The sequence below is a fragment of the Erythrolamprus reginae genome, chromosome 1 (genome assembly GCF_031021105.1).
Source record: "Erythrolamprus reginae isolate rEryReg1 chromosome 1, rEryReg1.hap1, whole genome shotgun sequence".
Taxonomy (NCBI): Eukaryota; Metazoa; Chordata; class Lepidosauria; order Squamata; family Dipsadidae; genus Erythrolamprus; species Erythrolamprus reginae.
The window spans coordinates 178,717,082-178,738,367 of NC_091950.1; the positions used below are offsets into that span (position 1 = coordinate 178,717,082).

Sequence of the window (21,286 nt, forward strand, 5' to 3'; positions counted from 1 at the left end):
ATGAACTTTTTTTTTTAGTAAAAATAATAACCTAAAAAACCCTACATGGCTGGAGTTCAGCTGTGTTAATAATAATATAGGAAAGAACTAATTAAGGATAAGTAGGCCTAAAAGACCACTATAAGTAGGATCTATATGCTAGAAATCGGGTGAAATTCTACTGGTTTGGCTTGATCCGGGAAAATCAGTCGCGGCGGCAGAGCGAGGCTCCGCCCACCTGCCCAGACATCACCATTTTTTCTTTTTAACCCTGCATGTGCAGTGGATGGAAAAGCACATGCGAGAGCAGATATGGGTGAAAAAGTATGTGCGCATGAGCGGAGCGCACGCAAAATGTGCACTTCTGAACCAGTAGGGAAGGTAAGTAGATTTCAGCTTGCTAGAAATCTATAATTACTCCCAAGGAAAAAAGAAAAAGAAAATGAAGGAGGAGAGAAAATGTAATTTTGGAGGGGGTGGGGGAATAAATTGAGGATGGTTATTTTACTAAGTTAATTATGCTCTTCAGATTAAATAATTCCATCTGTTTCTTGGGTTCGGAATTTGCTGTAGAGTCAGCAATTACATAACATGCTTCTCCTAAAACTGTATTCTGCTAAAATTAAATTATTATTTCTTGGTCTTACACAAGTGTACCTTTTCTGGTCCTTTTTAGAGTTTTCCAAATAGCCCTTTGTGCTAAAAGATGTGATGTCTTATGAAAATGCCAGTATAAGTTGAAGATTAGCCACAATATTTTACAGTGCTGTGTTGTTTTGTAGATGGCTTTAGTCCATGGGGAGCGAAGGGTCTTCATTTATGAGATACAATAGTAGTTGACCCTCACCCATTATTATTTAATATCTGTATGAAACTACTGGGGGAGGAACCACACATCATTCCCCTGGGTTGTGAGGAAGATGCGGCTGCTATTCTATTCTATGGTGTGGAAAGATATAAGATTTGGACTGAACTCATGCAAGATGAACTTCAGGTATTGGTGCTCTGTTTTGGTGCTAATGGTATCTCTAGAAAGACAAAAACTATCCAAATCAAGAACAGATGTATTTATTTTGTATGTTCTTATGGACAAAAAGCTTTTGCCTGAACAACAGGTAGAGAACCTGATTGAGGAGGACTTTTTCCCAGGATCCTTGTTTATCTGGTTTAGAAGGATCCCACAACAATTATACCTACTCTCACACAGAGGACAGCTATGTCTTTAAAATCTTTCAAGATTATTTGGAAATTGCAGGTGGTAGAGAATGTAGCAGTTGCTGGCTTAATTGGTTTCTGACAATGGGATCATGTTAGAAATCTACTGCTGGCTTTTGGCTAGTCATGAGTTCCTTTTGGAGTACAATTTAAAATGCTGACCTTAACCTTTAAAGTCCTCCATGTTTGGCACCTGGTTACCTATGGGATCACCTCCTCTGAATATATTTGCAAGGATCCTTTATTTCATGCATGGAGATGTTCCTTGTTTCCCACATTTATAGAATGACAGGGGAGCTAAAGAATGAGCTCCTCACTATCTTGGAATAACTTTCTCAAAGAACATAGTAACATGATATTGTTTTTCTTTGAAAATCTTTCAAAAGATCTATGAACTCAAAACCCTATACAGCCTCAAATTGGTAGGCTAAAGCAGCGTTTCCCAACCGGTGTGCCGCGGCACACTAGTGTGCCACGAGACACAGGCAGGTGTGCCGCAAAGCTCCCCGCCCAATCTGCCCCCTCTCCTCCTCCGCCGCCCCCTGCCTTGGGGCGCGACTTCTCTCGCGGCGGCTGCGACTGCAGCTTCAGCTCCTCGGGATGAAAGCGCTCCTAGCCCTCTCTCGCAGCCCCCTGGCTGGGAGCGCTTTCGCTGCGAGAGAGGGCTTTCTCCATCCGTTTCGGGAATGCACGCTCCGCCCCTCTCTCGCGCGCACCGCTCCCCTTTTCTCTCAGCCCTCCCTGGCTTCGCTTCTCAATCCCTCCCTCCTTCCATCTTTCCTTCCCCTCAGCCGTTCTGTCTGGGGGTCTCCCGCTCTTCCCTTCCCCGCCTCCCAGGCTTTGCCTTTGCCACCCCCACTCTTTTTTGGTTGACGAGGCCGCTTTCCCTGGCTGCGCTCGGAACCGACAGGGCGCTGCTCTTTCTCTCTCTCTCTCTCTCCCGTGAGGCGGGGGAAGGAAAAAAAAGCAAAAAACCCCTTCTTGCAGCGTGCCCGCGCTCATCCCTTCAGCAGCGAGGGAGGGAAGTCAGAGGGCAAGTGAGCGAGTGAGCGCTCTTGTCCTCGGTGTCCTCTGCAGCCTGCCTTCCTTCTTCTTTGCCGCCGCTGAGGGACGGAGAGAAAGATAGAAAGGAAATAAGGAGGGAGAAATAGAAAGGAAAGAGGGAGGGAGGAAAGAGGGAAGGAGGAAAGAGGGAGGGAGAGATAGAAAGAAAAGAGATAGAAAGGAAAGAGGGGGGAGGAAAGAGGGAGGGAGAGATAGAAAGGAAAGAGGGAGGGAGACAGAGTGAGAGAGAAAGAGAGACATAGCAAGAGAGAGAGAAAAAAGAAAGAAAGAGATAGCAAGACAGAGAGAAAGAGAAAGAGAAAGAGATAGCAAGAGAGAGAGAGAGAGAGAGAAAGAGACATAGGAAGAGAGACAGAAAGAGAGAGAAAGAGAGAGAATGAAAGAGAGATAGCAAGAGAGGCAGAGAGAGAGCAAGGGAGAGAGAAAGAGAGCAAAAAAGAGAGGAAGAAAGAAAGAAAGAAAGAAAGAGGGATAGAGAGAGAGAAAGAAGGGAAGGAAGGGAGAGAAAGAGGTAGGGAGAAATAGAGTGAAATGGAGTAGTAGTTTTTTTTTGTCCAAACTTTTATTTAGCCCCCCCCCGCTCTCCCCCCCGTTCAGTGTTCCCCAGGATTTTGAAAATATGAATAATGTGCCGCGGCTCAAAAAAGGTTGGGAAACACTGGGCTAAAGGATGACAAAGGGTGAATACTAAGAAATTCAAAGGAAATCAAAGAAAAGGGGAAGTACCATATTTATCCCAGTATTAACAGAATTAAGAGAGAGTTGAATGGAGTCAGTTACAGTAGCAATGAATGCACTTTTGGGAGGCTTGGGGAGAAAAAGATTAGGAATAGATCATGGGAGAAAATCTATGCAGTCACTAGTAGTCAAAAACAACTTGATGGCACATAATCGATCAGGTTTTTTAATTGCTTACATTATAGCATATCATGCCTGCTATGAGCTGAAAAGCCTAAGGTTTTACACAGTTACTGAAAAGTACGACTGTTTATGTTTATTTTTATTTCTGGACATTACATTTAATTACATGTAACAGATGGAAGAATTTGAAGTGCCAGAAAAATCTGTTTTTTAAAGCTGGGTCATGGGTGGGGGGGAGGGAGGGTGGACAGAATAGGATATAAAATGATACTCTAGGGTAGCATCAGTTTAAATTATCGCCCTTAACATTAGTGTTCAACAAAAGAATATAAAAATCTACTCTGGAAAGGGAATGAGCATTACAAATTGATGGAATAAAACTGCTTCACAGATTTCATTTTTTGTGCTTCATCAAACATATTACTGATAATTTCAGCAGTTGATGTCATTATTAGGTCCTTAAAAAAGCCTGGGAACTAGTTGGAATTATAAGATTTAATACTGTCCTGATTCTGCAAAAAATTCTAGTCATTTAGCTTAGAAACGACAAGATGTTTTCGGTGCTTGCAATGAACTTTCTCAAGGGATAGAGGTTTCAGAGTGCATTAAATGTAAATATGATATCTCCTCTTCCTCAGCTCATTCCTTTATATAAAAATACAATCACAGTTGAAGTTTTTAGAAAGTTGCAGTAATATTAGATGTTCTCTTTTCTATTTGCTAGCCATTCCCATGAAGAACTTTATTTCATGTTAGGATGGGGCTTGTGAATCTTAAGGAGAAAACAAAGAAAAGAACTTGACATTTTGTTGTACAGGTTCATTTCCAGAGAACATATAAGATAACAAGGCAGGTAGCTCTCATGGGAATGTTCATGGGGGAAGTTGGTATTAATATCATGTAGCAGGAAGCCAGCAGAAGAGAATGAGCAGTGCCACTGGTTAGTAGATCATCGACTGATGTTGTGAAGGTTAGAGATGAGCATCCTCATTCTGTTTCCCTCCAAGTGCGAAGTGCATGCTGTAATACGCTACCTGAATGCTAAGGGCATGAACACCGCTGTGATGAGTGCCCAAGATTTGTGCCTGATGGGTGCCCCAGGTTTTTCTTGCCAATTGCTGAGTTTTGAATTTTTTGGCTGAAGGAGAATGGGTATGGTGATGTTTGATGTTTGCTCTCTGGAGTATGGTGATAAGCCCAAGTTTCATCTCCTGTTGAAATACAGTTGAGAAAAGCCTCGCCTTCAATCTCGAAACAGTTAAGAAATTCTCAGGTGGCACTGACTGTCAATTTTGTACACTTCAGTAAGCATCTTGGGCACCCATCGCAGCAGCGTTCATGTCCTTAGCATTCAGTAAGCGTATTACAGCACACACTTTGCACTTGGAAGGAAACGGAATGAGGACGCTCATCTCTAACCTTCACCACAATGCCAGTCGATGATCTGCTCACCACTGGCACTGCTTCTTCTCTTCCTGCTACACGATAATAATACCAACTTCCCCTCCAAAATTCCCTACAAGAGCTACGTGCCTCATAATTTTACTTTCTGGATAACCCTTGTAGTTATTTCTGGGGCTAAAACATGAGCTGTGAGAGAATAACAGAAGGGACCTTGGGGGGGGGGGTCTTCTAATCCAACCCCTTGCTCAGGCAGGAAATCCTACATCACTTCAAACAAGTGGTTATCCAATCTCTTCTGAAAAACTTCCAGTGTTGCAGCATTCACAACTTCTAGATGTAAGTCGTTCCACTGATTAATGGTTCTCACTGTAAGAAAATTTCTCCTTAGTTCTATGGTTGAATAGTGTTGTGGTTCAGTCTGGGACCCCTCCGGGAATGGCTGACCTTCTGTCGGTTTCCAGCTCAGAGGGAGAGGCTGAGGAACAGGAGGTGCAGACTGACGAGGAAGAGGAATCCCAGGCTGAAGAAGAAGGACAGCCAGAGTCCCACCAGGGGGAGCTCTCCCCAGCAAGCAGCCTGGATTCCTTAGGGGAAAATGCTCAAGACATCATAGATATGCGACAAAGGAGAGCTAATCAGAGACGGACTCAATTGGCTAAGTATTTCCAGCATTAGGGGTCACAGCTGGGTTTGGGTGTGGTGCTCTTGGGAAAGGATAAAAGGCGGACCCACCCTTCCTGGCTTGTGGAGTTTTATCTTGGAGATTCGTGAGACCTGTCTGTGAACTTTGGTGGCTTACAATCCTGGTTTGTGCCTTGGACTATTGAAACCTTGGGGGGGGGGGGGGTGCCAGCAAGAAGCTTGTGGTATTGACTGGACATCAGGACCCTGCTGTAACGTATTATAGCCTGTCTGTTGTGAAGACAGGTTTTCCTTTGTGCTTATTTTTTCCAGCTATAAAATACTTTTGGCTTTTACCAGAGTGTCTGGCTGTTTTTTCAGTTGGTGTTGAGGTCTGGGAAAACCCAGACAGAACAAATAGATTTTGATGATTTATGGTCTTATGTGTTGAACAATGGTTCTTAATTATCACAATTAATTTTTATATATTAACGTTAAGATGAATTTTTAAATTATGTTGTCGACAATGTGTTGATCAGTATTGTGAGTCACTTGTAGTTATGATGATGGAAACAGCCCAGGAGTGTTTGAAATAAACAAGCAAATATAATAATAATAATTAATAATAATTTATTAGATTTGTATGCCGCTCCTCTCCAAAGACTCGGGGCGGCTCACAACAACAATAAACAATGTGGTACAAATCCAATAATTAAAAATATAGCTAAAAACCCACTATCATTTTAAAACAGTCAACACTACCCAATCATAACCACACATAAATCTTACTAGCCAAAAGGGGATACATCAATTACCCCATGTCTGGTGACATAGATAGGTCTTCAGAGTCTTGCAGAAGGCGAGGAGGGTAGGAGCAGTTCGAATCTACGGAGGGAGTTGATTCCAGAGGGCCTGAGGCCACCACAGAGAAGACTCTTCCCCAGGGTCCCGCCAGACGACATTGTTTAGTCGACGGAACCTGGAGAAGGCCAACTCTGTGGGACCAAATTGGCCCCTGGGATTCGTGCAGCAAAAGGCGGTCCCATAGGTATTCTGGTCCGATGCCATGCAGGGCTTTATAGGTCATTATCAACACTTTGAATTGTGTCCGGAAACTGATCGGCAACCAGTGCAGGGCGTGGAGTGTTGACGAAACATGGGCATATCTAGGAAGGCCCATGATTGCTGTTGCGTCTGCATGCTGCACGATCTGAAGTTTCCAAACACTCTTCAGAGGTAGCCCCATGTAAAGAGCATTGCAGTAGTTGAACCTCGAGGTGATGAGGGTATGAGTGACTGTGAGCAGAGACTCCCTGTCCAAATAGAGCCGCAACTGGTGCACTAAGTGAACCTGGGCAAATGCCCTCTTTGCCACAGCCGAGAGATGATGTTCTAAAGACAGGTGGGATTGACCATGGGAGGCAAAACCCACAGCCACTCCATCTTGTCAGGGTTGAGTTTGAGCCTGTTGATACCCATCAAGACCCTAACAGCCACCAGGCACCAGAACATCACTTTCACTGCTTTGCCGATTGGACACAGGGTGGAGATGTACAACTGGGTATCATCGGCGTACTGATAATACCTCACTCCATGCCCTTGGATGATCTCACCCAGTCATTTCATGTTGATATTGAATAGCAGGGGGGAGAGGACTGACTCCTGAGGCACCCCACAAAGGAGAGACCTAGAGGTCGACCTCTGGCCCCCCACTAACACCGACTGTGCCTCCCACTCCCAATCCATCCAGCTGGCACAGAAGGATACCATGTTCAATGGTATTGAAAGCTGCTGAGAGGTCAAGAAGCACCAGGACAGAGGCTAAGCCCTTATCCCGGGCCTGCCAGAGATCATCCATCAGCGCGACCAAAGCAGTTTCCATGCTGTAGCGGGGCCTGAATCCTGACTGCTGAGGGCCTAGATAATCAGCTTCTTCCAAGGACCACTGGAGCGACACCGCCTTCTCAACAACCTTCCCCATAAAGAGAAGGTTGGAGACTGGACAGTAGTTATTAAGTACGGCTGGATCCAGGGAAGGCTTCTTGAGGAGGGGGTGCACTAGTGCCTCCTTGTAGGGAGACAGGACCCCCCCCCCTCAGAGAAGCATTGACAATCTCCTGGACCCAGCTCCATGTCACCTCCCTGCTGGCCGAAACCAACCAGGAGGGACACTGGTCCAGTAAGCAGGTGGCAGAACTCACAGCTCCAATGGCCTTGTCCACTTCATCAGGTGTCACCAGGTCAGACTCCTCCCAGACAGATGGACAATGACGAGCCCCAGTCACCTCAACTGACTCATTGTCAGCCGACACTGCGTTCCAATTGGAGTCAAGGTCCATCTGAATCTGAGCGATTTTATCAGCGAAAAACATATTAAACTCCTCAGCACTACCCTGCAAGGGCTCCCCCCCAGATTTAGAAGAGAGTGGACCACCCTAAACAGGGTGGCGGGGTGGGATTCCGTTGATGCACATCTTGCCGCTTTGAGCGCCACTCTGTAAGTCTTAATATGAGCTCTTACATGTGTTTGATCAGACTCAGAGTTAATTTTCCTCCACCAATTCTCTAGACGTCTCTTCTGGCATTTCAACACCCGGAATTCCTCAGTGAACCAAGGAGCTCTCCAGGGTCTAGTGCCACAGAGAGATCGCAAAGGCACAATCTGGTCAAGAGCCCCTGTTGCAGCCTTGCTCCAGGCCACAGTGAGGGACTCTGCCGAACTGTGAACGAGAGAATCCGGTAAAACCCCAAGCACCCTCTGAAAGCCCTCTGAGTCCATCAGGCGTCTGGGGCGGAACCACCTAGTCGGTTCCACCTCCCTGCGGGGAAGGATTGGAGCCTTGAAGTTAAGCTGTAGCAGAAAATGGTCTGACCATGACAAGGGCAGAACATCTAAGCCCCTTAATTCATTCAGTTGCTCCAAGAGAAATATAATGTTGGGTGCGTGCCCCCCCTCGTGAGTCGGACCCTGAACTACTTGGGTCAGATCCATGGCTGCCATGGTGGCTATGAACTCCTGCGGTAACCCAGAGGATCCACCGAGTGATGGCAGATTAAAGTCCCCTGAGACTATAAGTCCGGGGAACTCCACCGCCAGCCCGGCTACCTCCTCGAGCAGCACAGGCAGGGGTGTTGACACTCAGCTGGGAGGCAGGTACGTGAGCAACAAGCCAACCTGAACCCTTAGGTCTAACTTCACAAGGAGGGACTCACAACCCGCAATCTGAAATATATAAAGTATTCACTGACCAAGGCTAATGGTATTATGAGCAGTAAATAAGGGCTCCAGTCCTTTATCTTCAGCTAACACTAGCCTCCATTCTACTGTAACTAAATACAGTACCCTTATTATGGATATGGAAGTTGAGGGAGAGGGAGGTAACCCTAAAGAAAGAAACACAAGCTCACCTCTGTCTATCACAGTTCTGGCCGGAGTGAATAAGCAGGGCTTTATTTGTAGTAGTGATTGCTCTTCTATTGGTTTTTATTACCCGATTGGGCCCAGTTTCTACGCTTCATTTTTTTCTGAACATTTTGGTTTAAAAGTGATTGTTTCCAACCAGGTCTCTGCCTATTTGACATTTCTGAATGTTGTTGACAAAGGTCTTTAAATCACATACTTGCCCTTCATTTCTCCCACAGCCCGGCAACCTTCAAAGCCTTCTTTTGCCCATGCAATATTTTAGCAGATCTAAAAGGTCAAGAAAAAGATTCCTTTACTTGTTTTCAGGACACTTGTTGTTAAATGATCAAAGCTGTCTGCACTAGATGCTGGGTGCTTATTGTATGTAGGAGTCAGGTGATGAGAAGAGGGAATTTTCACTAGAATATGCACATTAAGTGCCAATATATGCCCAATAATGTATAGAACCAATTATAAAATTGTGTCTTTGACAAATGTGGATTGTGAGAGTTGTGAAATAATAAAACTTTAAGCGTTTTCTAACTTTCTGGTGAAAAATAGGTGTTTGCAAATGGTTTGAATTTGCATTGAAAAGTAAAGCTACTGTTTCTACGATCGGATTGCTAGCTTTTAATTTCACTTGGGTTTTTGTTGTTTGTTTGTTTGTTGTAGTGGAAAGCATTCATTTGAAGTTGCTTGTTTCTTCTTCACATGTAACGCATACTTGTTGCTAGGGACTATTTCCTTCTTTAAAGAGGAAACAAAATGGTTGTGTTTTACAAAAAATGCAGGGTTGTTGAGATCATAGAATCTCAGAAACGGTTTCTTTTAGTTTGCCCCTAATCCTTTTCTCTTTAGTTCTAATCTTTTAATTATCTGACTGTTTAGTTTATGTTTTTAAGGGTGGTGGTGGAGGGAATACCACATATAAAATATTTATTATTTGATTATATAAAATAAAGTATTTCATATCTTTTCATATATATTTTTGGATCCATGACTAAAACATACCTAACCAATGCTTCCATAAAGAAAATGACAGTGATTTTATGTGATTGTGTGACTATTCACTGTTAGTGAGGGGAGGAAACATTTCAGTATGTATTAGGACTAACACTGAATTATACTATATTGTTACAGACAGGTGGAACTTGAAACAGTTTTCATTTTTGCTTATTATTATCATGGTGTAGCAGAATTCTACACAGATTTATCCTTAAATAAACATTGTGAAATTTGTATTCACTGTTTAAGATAAGAATGTATAAAGAGACTAACTCAATTAGGTGTGATGGACCATGTTGAATGAAGCACTAATTATATGCAATTAAATCTGTTGAAAATTTCAATTCATATTTGTATATAAGGATGCATCCAAATATGATACACATTACTGTACTGATATTTTAGGGAGAGCAGTACTGCTTTTTTATTGCTATCTAGGTGGTTTTCTTGGTAAAAATACAACAGTGATTTAACATTGCCTTCCCCTGCACAGTATGACTTGATTTCCTTGCCATTTAATACTATTGCCACTAAAGTGCCATTGCCACATCTGTTTCTAGCATATTGTTATCTAGCTGCTGCCCAATATAGATGACTGCTTGTTTTAGCTGGACTGCTTTATGCCTTTGGTGACCCTGTTGGGAATATATATATTGGCACACACTCCTACAGTTTTTGCTTATCCTTCCCAAAAGCATACATAGCCTAATGGCAGCTATATCATTTTTTATGTCAGTAAAGATATAAATTAAATTGAACTAATTAATCTGCTTCTGGAGCAATTGGGACAATTGGCCAAAGGGACAGAGAAGGGCTGCATCTTATAAAGTCTGAAAAGCATTTCTTTGGAAGGCGTTTTACCAAGGTCACCTGGAAGGCTTTAAACTAAACCTGGAGAGTAAGGTATACCAGAAGCCATCATGAATTTGTTACAAAGAAGTCATGCCGGTCAAATTTCATGGCTTTCTTTGACTAGATTAGTGGAACAAGGAAATACTGTGCATGTTAGTATATTTAGACTTCAGTAAGGCATTTGATAATAAATGTACTTTATTATTATTTGCAATAAATTTATTTTAGCAAGCAATACATTTAGAATTAGAATAATAAATCCTGAATTAAGTTAGGATCTTGCAAATGAAGGGAAATATATAAGGCGTCCCAGGATAATGTTGCAGGATCCAATCTGAGTCATGGGTAGCAAAGTTTTATCCTTCCAAGCTTTCAGGCTCCTGCTGGAATTCATCTCCAGGGAACTTCTCTAAGATCCTAAATTAGGATCTTCTCACCTCTTGTCGAGAATTAACCAGAAGCTATTTGTGGCCCCAGTTCTAATTGCGCTCACTTCTGTGGCTTCTGGTACATGAGTGTGGGTTCGAGTGTAATTTTACTTCCTGCACCTGTGCAGGTAGCAAAATCTCGCAGGGATACATACACATGTGTGTTTCGGTGAGGTTTTTTGTTTCTGCACATGCTTCTGCACAAAAAAACCTCACCAAACATGCACACACGTGCATCCCCTTGCGAGATTTTGCTACCTGCACAGGTAGCAAAATTGCGCTGGAACCCGCACTTATGCGCCAGAAGCCACAGGGCTGCACACTATTAGCCATACTGGCAGGAGCCCACCACTGCCTTGGAAGGATGAAAGGCTGAGTCAACCTTAAGTCCATTAGGATTGAACTCCAGACTCTGAGCAGTTTACCTGCAATACTGCATTACCACCACTTTACCACCAGTGTGTAGTGGTTGTCCTGTCTTAAAAATGGTTACTAATAGATTTCTGAATATTCTTATATGTATGCAACTAAATAATGATTTTAAAATTATTCATTTTTGCTAATTGAAGAGTGGGCATCTGGAGCTCACAACACAATGCATTTATTCAAATTATTTGAAATTCATTAGTGATTCATAATTTAAAACATGGAATGGTATAATACACACACAGTTTAGCAATCATGTGTTGTTTGGGCAATGGGATATATTCAGATGATTTGATGGTAATGTAGAGGAATGTTAGGTCAGGCCAAAAGAATAAATGCCGCATAACTGTTCCTGTTGAGAAGAAATGCAGAATTTCTGTTTGGGGAGAAATCTAGGGAAGCAAAATGACACGGTTTGGATATTTTCTTCAATCTATTAAGATCAGGCTTAATGGACTACAGAGCGTGCCTTTTATCATTCCTAGGGCAAGGCACCCATGCTTTCCAGACACAACAAAGATTGGGGTTTTGGTGGGGGAATAGGGAAAAAAACATTTCTTTGTGCTGTGATGCACAGATCCAAATGACAATTGATCAGTTGAATCTGTTGCTTTGATAGAAGTTACAGAGTAGGCGAAATTTTAGCTTTGTTCTTCTCCCATGCTGTGCCTCATAGGTGGGAAAATCTATTTTCCTGGTTTTAGCATCTTGCTCATTCTTCTATGAATAGAATATGCTGGGGATATGAAATATTTATTAATGTAAAGTAGTTTCTTTGGAACATGGGTCACTTTGTTGTGGCTGTCACATAAGAGCCTTGGCTATATTCTTGCCAGCCCATTGCTGACAATTGCTAGTCTCTAATAGCGGCCTGCTGCTAACTAATATAACATCCATGCAGGCGCAAAATTGTGATAGTTTTTCTGTAAACACTATACATTTGGGTCAAAGCATAAGCAAGTCAAAAAGACAAATTCCTTAATAAAGAATGTAATTACTAGTAGCACATAGTATATATTTCATATTGTTTGACTTTATTCCTTTATTTTTTCTGTGCATTATCGTTAACATACTCATTACATGAGCACTGGGATTCCCCCCGCCCAAAGAACTTGGAAGGCCAATGCATTCAACTGAAATGAACAATGGTTTTAAATTTCTTAGATTATCTTTAGCCTTGCAACCCGGTGCCAGGTTTTTGTCCAATGTGCACATATGCTACAAACCTTTCGAGGTAATTTATAGTAATTTGAATTTTTGAGCACATGGTCCAGCTGCATCGATTATCCAAAAAACCCGAAATGCCTTTTTTTACAAAGTTTGACCTAGATCTATCAGAAGATCTAAACTTGAAAGAGGGGGGGAAATAGAATAGGGGTCTTGTAGACCTTTGTGTCAAGAAATCATTGGAATGTGACATCCCAAAGAGAACGAGTGGAAATCTTGAAATAAGCCTTGTTAAGATTGTTGCTCCGTGTTGCCACTTTCTCAAAATCTTTGTAGCTGCTGATTCAGATTCCATGTGAGAATGATGTTCTGTAGTACAGTTCTATACCAAGAACTGAAAAAGGAGATGCTAGATTAATGGATTATGAAAAAAAATTATTTGAGCAGAGACTCCTTAGTTTTGACGGATTTAAAAAAGTATGAGAGAATTTGCTGCATCAAAGCACCTCACTTAAGTTGCCTAAATTTGCTTTTCAAGTACCTGTCTGATTCCAGTATTTTCTAGGCAGGCAAGAAATAGCCTTGCTGCATGATGCAAAGATTTATATTATGGTATGGCATGGTACGATACAGCACGGCACGGATATTTATATATTATATTATATTATTATATTATATTATATTATATTATATTATATTATATTATATTATATTATATTATATTATATTATATTATATTATATTATATTATATTATATTATATTATATTATATTATATTATATTATATTATATTATATTATATTATATTATATTATATTATATTATATTATATTATATTATATTATATTATATTATATTATATTACAGTGATCCCCCGCTCGTTGCGAGGGTTCCGTTCCAGGAGCCCCCGCAACGAGCGGGTTTTCGCGAAGTAGCGATGCGGAAGTAAAAACACCGTCTGCACATGTGCAGATGGTGTTTTTACTCCCACAGCGCTAGCGAGGAGCTGAAGATTGGGGGCGGCGCGGCTGTTTGCCGCCGGCATGGAGGGCTTCCTAGCAGCCCCCCAAACCCGGGTTGGGGGTCCGGGGGGTGCTGTCTCTCGGCGCTTTCGAGCCGAGTCCGGGAGCGAACTCGCTCACGGACTCGGCTCGAAAGCGCCGAGAGAGAGCGTGGACAGGCCCGTTCCTTGGCGCTGTCTCTCGCCGCCTTCGAGCCGAGTCCGGGAGCGAACTCGCTCACGGACTCGGCTCGAAAGCGCCGAGAGAGAGCGTGGACATCGCCCGTTCCTTGGCGCTGTCTCTCGGCGCCTTCGAGCCGAGTCCGGGAGCGAACTCGCTCACGGACTCGGCTCGAAAGCGCCGAGAGAGAGCGTGGACAGGCCCGTTCCTTGGCGCTGTCTCTCGCCGCCTTCGAGCCGAGTCCGGGAGCGAACTCGCTCACGGACTCGGCTCGAAAGCGCCGAGAGAGAGCGTGGACAGGCCCGTTCCTTGGCGCTGTCTCTCGCCGCCTTCCAGCCGAGTCCGGGAGCGAACTCGCTCACGGACTCGGCTCGAAAGCGCCGAGAGAGAGCGTGGACAGGCCCGTTCCTTGGCGCTGTCTCTCGCCGCCTTCGAGCCGAGTCCGGGAGCGAACTCGCTCACGGACTCGGCTCGAAAGCGCCGAGAGAGAGCGTGGACAGGCCCGTTCCTTGGCGCTGTCTCTCGCCGCCTTCGAGCCGAGTCCGGGAGCGAACTCGCTCACGGACTCGGCTCGAAAGTGCCGAGAGAGAGCGTGGACAGGCCCGTTCCTTGGCGCTGTCTCTCGCCGCCTTCGAGCCGAGTCCGGGAGCGAACTCGCTCACGGACTCGGCTCGAAAGCGCCGAGAGAGAGCGTGGACATCGCCCGTATCTAGAAGAAGTTGCCACCCGAGCGCTCTTGCCCGGCGGGAGGCGAAGCATATGGGTGGGGGGGCTGTCAGGACACCCTCCCACCCCAGCACTTTGCATCCTGCCGGCAAAGAGCAATAAGGCAGCAGCTTCTGCCGGACACGGGCAATGGGCGGGACAGAGAAGCGGGAAGAATCAGGAGGTTCCTTTGGCGGCTGGAGGCTGCCTGGCACCCGCTGCAGCCAAAACAACAAAGCCAGGCAGCCCCCAGCTGCCAAAGGAGCCTCCTGATTCTCCCCGCTTCTCTGTCCCGCCCATTGCCCATGTCCGGCAGAAGCTGCCTCCCGTGCCGATGTTCCCCGCCAAGCCCAGTTCGGCTTCCCTGGCTGCTTGGCCGGAGGGGGGGGGGCTCGGCCAAAAGGGGCTGGAGACGCAGCGATTTGCCTCCCGCCCCTCGCCCCTGTGCCACCGGCACGTCATCTTCCCTCCCAGACAAAAAGGCCGGCCTTTGGGGATGAAGGGGTGTGTTCAGCTCTGCGTCTCCAGCTCCTTTCGGCCGAGCCCCCCCCCCCGGCCAAGCAGCCAGGGAATCCGAGCCAGGCTTGGCAGGGAACATCGGCACGGGAGGCAGGAGACGATTGGGCGACCGGAGCAGCAGCCAGGGAAGCCGAGCCGCGTATGGCGGTGACGGCGGCCGTCTCCTGCCTCCCGCGCCGATGTTCCCCGCCACGCCCGGCTCGGCTTTCCTGGCTGCTTGGCCGGGAGCTGGATGCTGGTGGTGGCGGAGGAAGGCGAATGCGGCTTGGAAGCTGGGAGGGGGGCAGAATATGGGAGGAGAGAGGCTTGCAATAGAGGGTGGAGGAAGCGGCCATGGGAGGGCGAGCTGCCTCAGGGAGGAGGATCGGGCGGGACCAGGTGGGGGCTGGAATTTCTCCGCCAGGGCGAAGGGCGGGCGAGCGGGTGCTGGGGAGGGCTTCTCGCCCTCCCGACAGCAAGAGGGGGGAGCGAACGGCGTGGGCAGGCGAAGGGCGGGCGAGCGGCAGCGAGGAGTTTGCGTGGGCGGTGGGGAAACTCCTCGCTGACGCCAGCAAGAGGGGGAAGACCCAGGGAAGCCGCTGCCATCTACGCATGCGTGCCCGGCACGCATGCGTAGATGGTATTTTTGACTTCCGGGTTGAAAAATAGCGAAGTACCCTGTTCGCAATGGTTGGGGATGCAATAAACGGGGGATCACTGTATATTATATTATATTATTATTACTATACTAATACTAATACTATACCAATACCTATACCATGCCATGCCATGCCATGCCATACCTTAGTATACTATACTATACTATACACCAGGAGTGGGCAATTAATTTTGCCATAGGGCAGCATGAGAAATTGGGATGGTTTTAGAGGGCCAGACTAATATAATTAACTCAGTTCTACCCAATACTGTAGAGACCCAGACCCTGGCCTGACCTAAACATCCAGACCCTCTCTACAGACCCCTAATTGTTTCCTTTACAGCAACACACTGCACCACAGTCACTGCGCTTGAGTTTTTCTGTGGTTTCTGTGCTTGGCTGCTCTCGGTAGGAGGTTGGGGTCTGCTCCAGTGGGAGGATGAAAGAGCTCACCACGTCTGCCGGGACTCCTCCGGTTCCTGCTTTCTTCATAATTCATCAAGAAAGCAGGAACCAGAGGAGTCCCGGCAGACGCGGTGAACTCTTTCATCCTTGCACTGGAGTGGACCCCGACCTCCGCGGACCAGTCACAGATAGCGGGCGGGACAGTCACAGACAGCGGGCAGGCCGGATGCAGCCTCCGGGGCGCCCTTTGCCCAGGTCTGCTATACACTATACTATATACTACCCTGTTTCCCCGAAAATAAGACAGCGTCTTATATTAATTTTTGCTCCCAGAGATGTCTTATTTTCAGGGGAGGTCTTATTTTTTTTCAATGAAGAATTCACATTTATTGCTGAACAAAAAAAGAGAACATTTATTATATACTGTACAGTAGTTGTCATCACAAACCAGCATAACCAGAAAAACTGTGAATCCTATCAAGAATTTCTTACTACTACTGTACCATTATTTCCATGTACAACAATTATACTTTCTTCAAATATATGTTATTTATGTTTTGTTCAGGAATGCTGTGAAACGAAATGTCTCCTAGGTCTTACTTTCGGAGGATGCCTTATATTAGGCAATTCTACAAAACCTCTCCTATGTCTTACTTTTGGGGGTGACTTATTTTTGGGGAAACAGGGTATATATTGTACTGTAGTATACTGTACCAGTATGTATATTTTTTTCTTCCCCTGTTAAGTTTTTCTTTTCTCCTTCCTAAAGGGGGAATACAGCAACAGTAAAACAAATTCTGATTTTCTGGTATAGTGCTGTAACTTTTCTGCATGGATCCTATATAAAATTCTACTCTGCAGTTGTAGAACTATCTGAAGGGAGATACAGAGTTCAAATGGCTAATCTGTGGCAGGCGCATGAAAAAATGGATTGAACAAAAATAATCCACTAAATATGTGGAGATGTGAACTGGGGTATTGGCTGATAAGGGAAAACAAAACACTATCGTTACTGATAGTTTAATTCTAATTTTTAAGTATGAATTTGTTTCTATCACAGAAGATCTGAAAGCACACCAGGATGATAGGATTATCATCCTATCCATATCCCCCTTAATTCCTCTTGGGAATTAGTATAATTAATTCCTCTTGGGATACTTGTATGTCCATACCAGGATTTCCATTATGAATGAATTTCTTCCTATAAGGACACCCATGAGAGTATTCAAGCAATCAAGGTAGAGAAGTAAACGTTGATAACATCTAGCATTGCTTTGAACTTCCTGCGGAATTACCGAAACCAAAGCTCGTCCAGTTATACTGGCAAATTAGTGTAACTGTTGTCTAGACAGAGGTTTTCCTTTCTGAAGAAAACAGAATGGCTGGAGCTTTTCTTCTTCACAGCAATCAAAGATTTCCCTTGATTGTTATTTTTAGCTGGAAGCACTTTGTTTCATCCGAGTTCTGAGAAATTTGCTATCAATTGATGAAGACTTGGGCAGTTGTTTGATAAAAGTCTGGAAGTAAAATCCCATGAGCTCTACAGTGTTAAAACTTTGAAGGGGATTTCATGTTGGTGTGGTAGTTAAGACAATGAGCTACCAGGGTTCTGTGAGTTCTAGTCCTGACATAGGCATGACGCCATCTGTGTGACCTATAACCAGTCATTCTCTCTTAGACAGGAAGAAAACAGTGGCAAATCACTTCTGAAAAACCTTGTTAAGAAAACTGCATGTTCCAGTCCAGGCAGTTAGGGCATGCCTTCGTTCTCTCCCTCCCTCCGTCCCTCCCTCCGTCCCTCCCTCTCCCTCTCCCTCTTTCTCTCTTCCCCCCTCCCTCCCTCCTCCCCCCACTCTCTGGATTTTCCTATTTCCTTCTTTTTGTATACTCTTTTTCTACTGTTTTGGGTAGAGTTAAAAAATGTGCCCATTTAGTTCCTTAGCTTACCAAGGCAAGAAATATTTGCAGCAGTAACATACTATACTTTGTCTACATCTCTGTTATTGAGGATATTCATTTGTCAAATAGGAGTTGCCTCTGAATATTGCAATGTAGGATGTTTCTGCTTGAAATTCCAGCAAGCCTATCCCATGCCTCTCTCTCTCAAATAATAGATTCTGTGCCCACAGTGTATGTGTATAATTGGCTTCTCAAGATCCAGGAAAGGAGACGGAAGTTTGCAACATTTTAAGGATTAGGACATCAGGGAAATTAGCAACATCTTCTCCACTGCTACAGTGTGCAAGGGTATTGAGGAATCCCAGCCCACATAAACTAAATGGGTTGCAAAAATATGCGTAAACTGTTTCAACGAATCCTGTTTTTCCTTTCAATTAAACTGGCTTATAAATCTCTATGAGAATCTAACCTTTTGGGTTGGAAGAAATTACTAGACAGAACAATCCATTTTACTGATCTGTTGGTTTCGGATTCTTTCTGCCTGTTTTTCCCCCTTAAAGGTCTATTTCACCACTACCTCTTTTTATAAATAATATTCTACAATCATATGGACAGTCCCTAGCCTAAGGAATCTGGAAAGAAAGTTTTAATATTTCCCTCTCTCTAAAAAAAGGAAGCTGTATAGAATTGTGTAATAGTCAGTACAGTGGTACCTCTAACTACAAACGCCTCTACTTGTGAACTTTTCTAGATAAGAACCGGGTGTTCAAGATTTTTTTGCCTCTTCTCAAGAACCATTTTCCACTGACAAACCTGAGTCTTCGAAATTGTAACTGGAAAAGGCAGGGAGAAGCCTCTGTGGGCCCTCTCTAGGAATCTCCTGGGAGGAAACAGGGATGCAAAAGGCGGGGAGAAGCCTCCATGGGACCTTTCTAGGAATATCCTGAGAGGAAACAGGGCCTCTACCCTCCCTGTGGTTTCCCCACTCTCACACATTATTTGCTTTTACATTTATTCCTATGGGAAAAATGGCTTCTTCTTACAAACTTTTCTACTTAAGAACCTGGTCACAGAATGAATTAAGTTCATAAGTAGAGGTACCACTGTAATACAGAATACATTTTGGTTCCAGCTTGAGTAGTGGAAAATTTTAACCCGTTAAAAATGGAGTCCAAAATAGATAATTTCAACAATGTGTTAGCAATGGATGATGGTGATAGTTAAGCTCAGATAACAGGTTCATTCCGAACAGCTTCTCCTGATTTGTTGTTACCTAGATATAGTTAATTTTCTCATGATCACTCTGATTATTTTAGTAGGCATTGTCAAAGTGACTGATAATTTAAGGAGTACAGCATGTACTCCTTGTTTGCTTTAATAAAATAAAATCAGCAAACAAGAAGCTTTGACTCTTGACTCTCCAAAATCTGCAAAAACAAATGGACTCTATCATATTGGTGGAAGAAATATCCACCTGAGTTCAGTTCCAAGTGGGGAGAAAGACACACGAAACATGGAGGCTATTTGGAAAGATGATTTAATGGTGGACAGGACTATGTAGTTTGGGCAATTGAACATCTGGATGTGTGTGTGTGTGAGAGAGCTTCCTGTTCCTGTGCAAGGTCAGATATCCTGATTGGTTGTCAGATTCCCATGGGGCCATGCAGAGATAACTTTGTAGGTTGTCTTGAGTCCCGGGCTTGGTTGAATCTTGCTGAGTGATGATGTAATAAAACTAATCCTATCACGTCTTGAGGTCGAAGATCTTAATCCCATCACCCTGGAGCTGAAGTGATGAGTAGGGAGCTGCAGAGAGCAGCTTTGCCTTTAAAAACATATTTCTCCTTTTCTCATCCAGGGAAATATAATATTCTGACTTTTTAATTTCTCCTAGACTGTTTCATTCTTCTAGGAGATTTTAACTTTCTACAGTATCATCAGGAATATGAAGAACTAAATTGTGCCAATAAGCATGTGCCAATCATTACTAAAATAAGATTTTATCCATTTCCTTTAGTGCATTCCATTTCAGCTATGTGGAGATGTGATTCCCTCTGCTGGTCTTACATTATGCACTTTGATCTCCCCTTAAGAGCAGATAGGATTCCTGAATAACTCTGTCTGCAAGTATTCTCTTTCAGACAAATGTTAGATGAGAGCTTGTAGGTTTGTGTGAAGGCTAGAAGTGTCAGCTTTAATCTTACTTACGACTCTAATACGTGTCTGCATGATTATGGCAAGGATAATATTGAGATCTTGGAAAGTACAGTGAGAATGAACTGTTATGAATTGTTTGGCATGATTTCCCAAAAGCTGGGTACAGTGATCCCTCGGTTAGCGCGGGGGTTACGTTCCAAGACCTCCCGCGCTAACCGATTTCCGCGTTATACTGGATGCGGAAGTAAAAACACCATCTACGCATGCGCGCCATTTTTTTTCATGGCCGCACATGCGCAGATGGTGGAGTTTGCGTGTGGGCGGCGGGGAAGACCAAGGGAAGGTTCCTTCAGCCGCCCAACAGCTGATCTGCTCCGCAGCGCGGAAGCAGCGAGGAGCCGAAGATGGGGTAAAGGCAAAGGGGAAACTGAAGCTTTCTCCTGTGACAGGGAGGGAATTCCGGACAGCCCTATCCCTTCAACAGGAAGGCGGGACTGGCACCGCTTCTTCTTCTTCTTCTCGCTCGGGAAGATGAGACAATCGCCGTCGCCCGTCCTCGTTCCCGCCCTTTCCCACCCCGTCCGTCTTTTCCTATCCAAACGCGCTCTAGTCACGAAACTTCTGGCAAGTCGTGCTCAGTTGGCAGCCTCCGATGCCCCCGAAGGTGCAACCCCGAGACGGGAATTGTGGAGGAGGTTGGACGTCCGAAACAAACGTGCTGTGTGTGCGTGTGAGGAGAGGGTAGGTGGTGGATGGTGCGCGTGCGTGCGGGAAATGATCCTCGCAAGCTTTTAAATTAAAGAAACATAGAAACATAGAAGACTGATTATTATTTTGATTATTTTATTATTAATTATTTTTTAATTAATATTTTTTGAAAAACCGCGTTGCAGCGTTTCGCGCTAATCGAGAACGCGCAAATCGAGGGATCACTGTATTTCTCAAATTTTTATTTTCAGATCAACTATTCCAACTTTTCATGAAATGTGGGTTTGAAAGTCAGAATCCACAAGCAAAATAAAAATGCCCCATAACTTCCAAAAAATGTAACAGAAGTGATGAGAACCATGCAGAATGATTATAAACATGTGATTTTTTTATATATTTCCTTTTGCAGCTGTTATGTCAAGAAGCCAAGAAGGACCAGGAGAGATGGGAAAAGCAGTTCTCATTCCTAAGGATGATCAGGAAAAAATGAAAGAGCTTTTTAAAATCAACCAATTTAATCTTATGGCTAGTGACATGATTGCATTCAACCGAAGTTTGCCTGATGTAAGATTAGAAGGGTGAGTTGATATATAGATCTTGGCACTTAAATGCTATGTTTATACTTCCATATGTGGTTATACTGTACAG

At 44.2% G+C, this 21,286-nt stretch overlaps 1 protein-coding gene across 1 annotated transcript in view; it reads left to right on the top strand.

Moving 5' to 3' along the window:
* GALNT13 (polypeptide N-acetylgalactosaminyltransferase 13) overlaps positions 1–21,286 on the top strand; it is a 290,475-nt gene that overhangs the window by 117,924 nt on the left and 151,265 nt on the right. Inside the window, exon 3 of the mRNA XM_070731536.1 lies at positions 21,048–21,216. Within this exon, the coding sequence (XP_070587637.1) occupies positions 21,048–21,216 (169 nt within the window). The remainder of the gene's footprint in view (positions 1–21,047; positions 21,217–21,286) is intronic.